Here is an 8581-nt window from a genome sequence, read left to right as displayed (position 1 = left end):
AATCTATTTTATAAATTTCTGTTTTCCAAATAGTAATTAATTTAGTAAATTTCAGTACTCGATAGCATAATTAATCTTTGTGGGTTCGACATCCATTTTCTTTAAAATATTTTACTACTTGTTATGATTTTGTGTACTTGTAGATATTTTCAGCACAACAAAAAGTGTCAAACAAAAGATTATAGCTTCTTCTACCGTGGAAGCATAATTTATTACTTGCTATGAGGCATCCAATCAAGCAATATGGTTGTAGAATTTTATCACCAAACTTCAAGTTGTGGATAGCAATGAGAGTCCACTAGGCTACTGAGTTATATTCCAAGAACGACAAGAGTTCATCAAAGTCTAGGCACATTGACATAAATTTTCTTGTTGTGAAAAAAAGAGTTTAGAATCATCATGTGTCAACTAAGTATATTAATACAAATCTCATGCAAGTTGGGATCTGTTCAAAACTAAATAAACTATCTAAACTCAAACCATTTCACTACTATTAACAGATATATTGAGATCTTATAAGCATCCAAACTAGTCTTAGTTTAGAGTTTTTGGTTCAAGCCCAAGAATCTGAAGGACTGTGGCACTGTAAATCCGTGGTGAGTAATTTGTGTTCTACATTTTTAATATTTTTGGTCAGTGTTTATTGTTGAGAAAATGGAAGGGACAAAGATGAAATGAGGGAAAATTGGAAATTTCGTTCTAGATGAATATTAAAAAAGTCATACCATTAATAGATAGTGGATTTCGGTATTTTTTAAAGCATTCCATATTAAATCCCTACTTAGCAAGAGTAGCTTATCATTGAAGCCCATACAATATATATGCTTGGCCAATTGGATTGTTAGACACCAAGTTTTTGGATCAAACCATGATACAGATGTACTTGAAATTACTATTTTATACAAACTCCTCCAAAATGTCAGATTGAAAGTTGACAGCTTAAGGTTGCATTTAGTTATAAAACTCAGCTGAGCTCAGTCTAATTTTAAGCTGAGTCTAACATCCAAACACCCTCTTCAATTATTAAACTCATCACAACTGAAAATTTCCTTACACGTAGGACTCACAACCTTTTTCAACTTAACACATCTTTATACGTGGGACCCACAATATTTTTCAAATTCTCTTAAAAAATACTATACTCATCTTAATATCCAAACACATTTTAAACTCAGTTTAAATGAGCACCACATAACTCCCTCCACTATTCAACTCACTACCATTTATAAAGAATTGAGCTCAACTAAACTCAGCTTAATATCCAAACGCAACCTAAACTTCAATAATTTCTTACCTTATCACTTGTTTAAATTCTTGTTCATAATTGCTCCTCAAGAACTCTTTTCCACTTTGGGAGAACTCTAAGTTTTATTTTTATTCTTTTTATTATTATTGTTAAACTCTCGTCAAAGAGAAATAAGGATATCAATCATGTCACCCTGGAATAAAGAGAAATGATATTTGTAATATTTTGAAAAAAAATAATAAATATGATATCCACATTAAAAAATTAATTTTTTAATAGTGGACTGGACTCTTTTTCAAAAGAAGTGAACTGTACTTACACAATTCCTGACTGTATCTAGTATTACTCTGACTAAATCCTGGTCTTTTCCCAAGAACAGTCATAGCTTAAAGCTGAAGGCTTCATTTAAGATATATCATCACCATGGCCCATGGGCATCGAAGCATTTTATGTCAGTAGAAAAAAGAAAAAAGAAAAAAAAAGAGAACAACATCGAAAAACTCTATTTTATGTCAAGCGAGAAACTTTTTCTTACTTGGAAATCTCTGATTATGGAAGACCTCTCTGTTTGAAATTGAGCATTATCTGGAAATTGAAACATTTAGATGCCTCTTATATCTACAAATATTGTCTTTTTCCATCCTTTTCTTTGAAAAGAATTGCAGCTCAAAGTTCTTCACTAGTATCTTACTGAGAAAGATTCTCTCCCCATCATAGGAGGAGTTGGTGTTTTTTAAAGCTTCTTGAGTCCCTTTATTACCTTTCATTGTTCTTTTGACCAAGAAGGATGGTTCTTTTTCAGTAGGGAGAATAAGGCAGATGTGTAATAGCTGAGTTATGGCATGAATTTTGCCATGTAATTAAAAATTCCAAAAACTGTTGAATTTGCTTTGCAGAGAAAAGTGTGGTTAGAAATCATTTTAGTTAGGATAAAATTCGCCATCATAAATCCTCATTCATAAAAGAGATCTATATGGAAAATAGAAAGTTTTTCTATGAAAAATGATACCATATTGGTGGAGGAGAGAATGGAATTGAGCCAGTAGGTTTTCATGAGTGTCTGAATCTTTAGAAAATAGAAGAATGTCATTAATATATGCAAATATCATTACTTATATTGATCACAAGGCGCTCAAGAATTTTTATAGGACATGTTTGCCTAAAATTTCTTATTAACTTTATTTCCAAACATCGTTCAAACACAAAATACTTTTCAATTTAAAAATCTCAAATTTCTCATATAATCATTACCTAATCATTGCTCAAAGACAAAAATCAATACAAATTTTATGAACTTTAAAATAAAATACAAAAATTAATACAATTTTTACAAACTTCAAAGCGAAAATAATATTAAAAAATTATATTCAAAGAACTTTTTTAATTTTATTATTCACTTTCACAATTTCCTACTTAATATTGTGTTTTTCAAAATCTCATTAGTTTTAGTCATTTAAATAAATATAATCACATGACCACAAGGGAACAACGCAAATATATAAAATTCAATCATATTTTTCTTCTCATGTTTGATCAAATATAAGTCGCCCACCAAGCGCTGTCTAAACTACTCAATCGATCATTTGTCCATTTAATTTATGTTGAGTAATGTTGCATTTGATTAATCATATTATATGAAGTTCTACAGTGAACATTGACACAATTTACATGTTCAAATTGATAATTTTCATTCCAAAAACAATCTTGGGATGAAAAAGTAAAGTTTAGAAGGTACAATTGATTACACTTCATAATTTACTGTGGAATCTATTATATTTATGAAACTATTATTAAAATTATATCAATACTTTTTCATGCCAGCTAATTAATGTGGAAAAGTAATGTTATATACAGTCGTGGAGTGCGTAAGTATTGTACAATCATTTTGAAAAAGAGTAGAGTCTACTATTAAAAAATTATTATTATTTTTATGTAAGTCTCGTATTTATTTATTTTTTTAAAATGATTTCATTGCACTTGTACACTCACGTTTGCAACTACTATTTCTCTAACGCATAATGTTCCACATGAATGGTACGTTGGGTATGTTGAAAAGTAGGCTTGTAAATAGATATTTTATTTTATAATAATAGGATTACTACCCATTTACTACTTACAGTATATTTGAATTTTTTTTATCATTTTTTTAAGTATTTTTTTAACATCTTTAATCATTAAGAAAAAATTAAAAAAATATATAATTTTACGAATAGTCACTTCCTTAACTATAAAGTAAAAAAATTAAAAATTAAAAAAAATCAAATATAAAAAAGATAATAAATAGATAGTAGGAAGATAGTAACTCTATCATTATAGCATTATATTATATGCATAACCAAATCAGAAGAAGAAAGTCAAATGGCACATAGTTATAAGCTCATCATGGTGTATAACGTACGGGCGGGGTGAGCTTGACACTCGGCCTTATTCAGAGTGCCAAGTTGCTACATATATCCATGGCCTGTCCAACATTTAATTCTGAAATGGAATGATCAAATTAAAAAAACCCAAACATAGTACAAGAAACGTATGCAATAAATCTTTGCTCGAATTCCGCAGTTCTATTGTCATTTAGGACCTTCTAAGAGACTCATCACGCAGTAATCATTAGGAACATTGATCCATCTCATCGCCCTTTGGGATTAACAATCTGCGAGAAGATTGCGCTGGTGTCGGTGGATGCATCACTTACTTCATGCTCACTTTCAATGCCTAGATTGCTATAATGCATTGCCATGTCAGGGTTTCTTGGAATGTCATCAGCAGTATCTCTTTCCGAAGAAGGGGTTGAACCATCTTTGTTTTCTTGTAGTTGGAGAGCAAACTCAAGTTTCCACAAGACATCACCCATGGAGGGACGTTCAAATCCAGCATCAGCCAGACACTTTTCAGCTGTATCCGCGAACTTCTTCAAGCATTCTGGTTTGATCTCTCCCTTTATATGAGGATCAATCATATCATCAAGGGTCCCTTTTCGCTTGCAATGCAGAGCCCAGTCTGCAAGACTTACTTGCTCCTTTGGAAGGCTAGGATTAAGAGCAGGCCTTGCACACAAGACCTCGAAAAGGACCACCCCGAATGAGTAGATATCAGATTTCTCAGTCAACTGTTGCCTCCTGAAATATTCAGGATCCAGATAACCAAAGCTGCCCTTTACTACTGTACTAACATGGCCTTTGTTCATATTTGGACCAGTTTTGGAGAGCCCAAAGTCTGAAACCTTGGCGACCCAATTCTCATCCACAAGAATATTAGTCGTTTTGACATCTCTATGGATAATGGTGTACCGTGCACCTGTGTGAAGGTAGTGAAGTCCTCTTGCAGCTCCAATGCAAATCTCCAGCCTTTGCTTCCATGAGAGGGGTTGCTTGCACTTGAGGATATGCTCCCGTAGAGTGCCACGTGCCATGTAGTCATAAACCAAACACATCTCATTACCTTCCTCACAAAACCCTATTAGAGATACCAAATGCTTGTGTCTCAACTTAGAAAGCATCTCAATTTCAGTCTGGAACTCATTAACTCCTTGTTCGGAAGATGGGTTTGACCTCTTGATTGCCACTTTGGTCCCTCCATCGATAACTCCCTTGTAAACCTTTCCAAAGCCTCCAACCCCAATGACATTAGACTCATCAAAGCTCCTAGTAGCTTGTTTTATCTCTGCCAACGAGAAGTGTCGACATAGACCCTGAGCCGCTGCGGAGAGGTGGCTGCTAGCTGTACTCTTCCCCGAGATGGTTGATTTACTGCCTGTCGTGTGCGAGTTCCCGTAGATCGGCAACCAGCTAGAAGTCTGTGATTCTGTTCCAGGGATTCGTTTCTTTCGTTGGTAGACAGCAGCACAAATTGCTGCCACAATACCAAAGGCTGCGGCTCCACCAGCAGCTCCACCAATCACCTTAGCTTTGTTGTCTTTCGGTTTCTCAAAAGACTTTGCCTCCTCCTCTGCCTTGATAAGCATAGGTGAAGGCTGAGGATTAGAGCCAGCCAAGTAACCAGTCGTGTCACCTAGCTTGAATATCTCCACGCCATTAAGTAATGCATCTAAGAACTCAGGCTTTGTGGCGTCTGATGGGTGCAAAGCTAGCAAAAGCTTCTGATCTCCCGACCCATCTTTGACATATGTAACATAATCTTTGAAGGTTGGAACTCCCTTTCCCCCTGTCCATCCAATCACATCTGCAGTGGGTTCTGCGGTTTGATTGTTGATGAAGATGGAGAACACAAGCTGATTAGGCTTGGTATAGTAAAAGTCACAGAAATGTAACCTTACTAGATACGTGAAATTTGAATCAATTTGGAACTCCCAAGTGAGGTTGAAACCCTGAGTGATACTCTTCGTCACACCCATTGATCTGGACGAGCCGTAAACATCTGCCGGTGCCACATATTCAGGCAAATCTTGGTACTGGATTTTAACATTCTTGCTAACGTGATTGGTGGTTCCCAATGAAGCGCCTGTTATATAAGGCAAGTCGTCATACCATGTTCGGGTCAGACTAGAGTCATTGCTTGGAGGAATATACTGTCCACCAACATTCAACCTATACATTGTCTGTGTGTTCAAGCTCTTGACGTCCAATTGGTCCGAGGATCCGACCATTGTTGCGGAGTCAAACAAATCGGGCATTGGAATCACCTCGATGCCATTGACAAAAGCAAATGCACCGGCATGCTTATCGGAAGGCTTAAATGTGACTGCCAAAGTCTCTGAATTCAATGGCGCAAGGGAATATTCTCTAATAAGATAAGCTTGTGAAAGGGCTTGACAAGTAATCGAAGCGCTGAAATTTGTCAAGAGCATGAGACCATTTGCAACCACTGAGAAATAAGAATCTTCAGGATTGAAGTTGTTATAAGCGGATGGGTAAAAATGGAGCCTAAGCCAATAGCGTTTATCAGATTCAACTGGGAACTTGTATGATGCCTCAGATGTGAAAATTCTGGTTGTCATGTATGGAATATCAGAGGTAAGTGATGGGTCTTGGAACGCGGCTTTAGTGGCAATGGAATTTTTCGCCTCAAGGTACTTGGAATCTGGTCCCCATTTTCTCCCATATATGTCTGTGCCGCCATTATCCGAGCCAATGCTCAGGACCAATGGCTGTGAGTTACCGCTCCATGCATGACGGGCATTCAATATGAAAGATATAAAAACAACAAATAGAAAAATATGGGTATTTGGGTGCATGGCTAAGGAGAAAGAAGAAGGGAGAGTGTACGTACGCCCTTTGGCGTACAGGAAAACAGGGGAGGATCGATACAAGTTTTCCTGTACGTCTGGAAAACAATAGCGCTTCTTGGCTTTCCTTGGTGCTGCGTAGTCTAAACCATCTCTAATCAACCATGGAGGGCTGAGTCTTTACGGACTCGCCTGGATTACAGGGACCAAACCAGGCAAAATGGGAGGGCGAACTTCGTTTATCTTTTGTTTTCTTGGAGCATTCTTTTCCTGTCTTTTGTCATGTTTTCCATTTTAGGAGTTGGCCCAAACAATTTAATTAAGGCAGTTGGAAACCGATGATAGGGAGTGAGATTCGTAATTTTACAGGTTTGATCGATGGGATAGTGACAAAGTTTGAATTTCTGTTATAATTAAACCAAAAACCTATGTTTAGCATTTCTCTCCTCAGAATATGGTCTGCTATTTGGATAACACGTGAAAAAGGCTAAAAAAAAAAAAAAAAAAAGGCGTAAAAGAGAGGAGATGACATGCGGAAGGCAACGTTTTCTTCCCCAAAGAGAGGTTAAAAGACATGACCTATATTTTAAAAGGATTAGTCAATTATACAATTAGAACCTTATAAAGAGTAAGAATTTTTCATTCTCAAACAACATAGAATCTCATACACAACTTACCATTATCCGTGCTATCACACACAACGTATAGTTTCAAGACTTTTTCTATTCCAAAAAAGGCTTGATCGATCGTTCCGGCCATCGATCAGTTTTTTCAATTTCGTTAAGTAAGAAACTCTCTTGAATCATATATACCATTGGTAATTACATTCTTCAACTTCGATCTCATGAGTCATTTGTTTACGTACATTTTAAGTGACTTATATATTAAACACTTAAAAATATAAACTCTCTCTCACTCGATATTTCTCTCAATTTATCTCTTGCTCGATCTATTCTCCACTCCCAGCACCCGACTAATTTTCGGCCACAAGCAGGAAATTTCGAGACCCCAGATCGTTCGAAACTATATCCGAATGATTCTATTTTTCTTAAACCAGTACAAAATTAAAAATCTGGAGTTTTGATAATAATTCATTGCCTTTATTGTATTATGCGAGGAAATCATGTAGAAATAATTTTAGTGTTGGTCGAGGATCAAAACGGAGACAGAATTGAATATTCGAGTCTTTACTAAGCCAAATCTTGTAAGCTTTGTTTTTGATAAAAAAATATTTGATTGAAGTTAAATCGGAGGGTCTTACAACAAGTTGGCTATGCTCATCCAGGTATGTATTATTTTAAAGGCTAATTACTACTCGGGCTGTAAAGAAAAAAAAAAAGAAAACCGGTGAACCGAACCGAACTGGTTTTAGTACGGATTTTTATTTAGCAAAACCGATTCAAAATCAGTCATATTTTTATTTTTAAAACACTAGTTCGAACGGACCGAACCAGTACATATACCGGTACATATATTTTTTACCGATATATGTAATTTTAAAAAGCTACTTTACCCATTCTATTTGAGCGCTGGTCAAATTTTTTTTTTTTTTATTTAGTGATTAAGGAAGTAGTTTTAAGTGTATTGATGTATTTTTTTTTTATTTTTTTTAAATATTTAAATGTATTAAAAAATGTGAAAAAAAAAATTTACCGCCTAGCGGTCAAGTTGGGGCGGAATAGTAGCCACACCCATATAATTTTGGTAAGAAATTTCATATATACAGCACATATATATACCGTACATATATATACATATATACAAACCCGCTCTAGATCTCCCTCGCAAAGCCCCAAAACCCATGGAATGCTTGCCGTCATCAAATAGATAATCACCATTTGCCTCCATAATTAGGTCATGAATAGGGTTTGTACTGGTGGATGCCCCAACAGAGAGGTTGCTGCTCTACGTACCTCCACGGTAGATGATGATATATTAGCTAGTTGAGGGACTTACGAGAGTTTAGTAAAGGCATCTGCTGAAACAACTACCATACACCACAAGAGAACGCATTTTTTGTGACGAATAATATCATCCCAAAAAATGTCATTTCCATCCCAAATGAGTATTAGAGATAAAAAAAAAAAAAAATTGTGTTTCTATTTTGCCCCAAAAGCTTTGTCTCAAAAGGTTTTTGGAGATAAAATTTGATT

General features: G+C 35.5%; 1 protein-coding gene across 1 annotated transcript; it reads right to left on the bottom strand.

Moving 5' to 3' along the window:
• Window positions 1–3558: 3558 nt before the first annotated feature.
• LOC121259191 (receptor-like protein kinase ANXUR2) lies at window positions 3559–6710 on the bottom strand. The gene has a single exon (XM_041160696.1). The coding sequence runs from the start codon at window positions 6435–6437 to the stop codon at window positions 3873–3875; it is 2565 nt and encodes an 854-aa protein (XP_041016630.1). The 5' UTR covers window positions 6438–6710; the 3' UTR covers window positions 3559–3872.
• Window positions 6711–8581: the final 1871 nt, after the last annotated feature.

Source organism: Juglans microcarpa x Juglans regia, chromosome 4D (genome assembly GCF_004785595.1).
Source record: "Juglans microcarpa x Juglans regia isolate MS1-56 chromosome 4D, Jm3101_v1.0, whole genome shotgun sequence".
NCBI classification, from domain to species: Eukaryota; Viridiplantae; Streptophyta; class Magnoliopsida; order Fagales; family Juglandaceae; genus Juglans; species Juglans microcarpa x Juglans regia.
Note: the sequence above shows the minus strand (reverse complement) of the source record. Positions and strands in the feature narration are given on the sequence as shown.

What these genes read in the sequence shown, in the direction of transcription:
- LOC121259191 (XM_041160696.1), bottom strand. Translation starts at nt 6,437, where the DNA reads ATGCACCCAAATACCCATATTTTTCTATTTGTTGTTTTTATATCTTTC.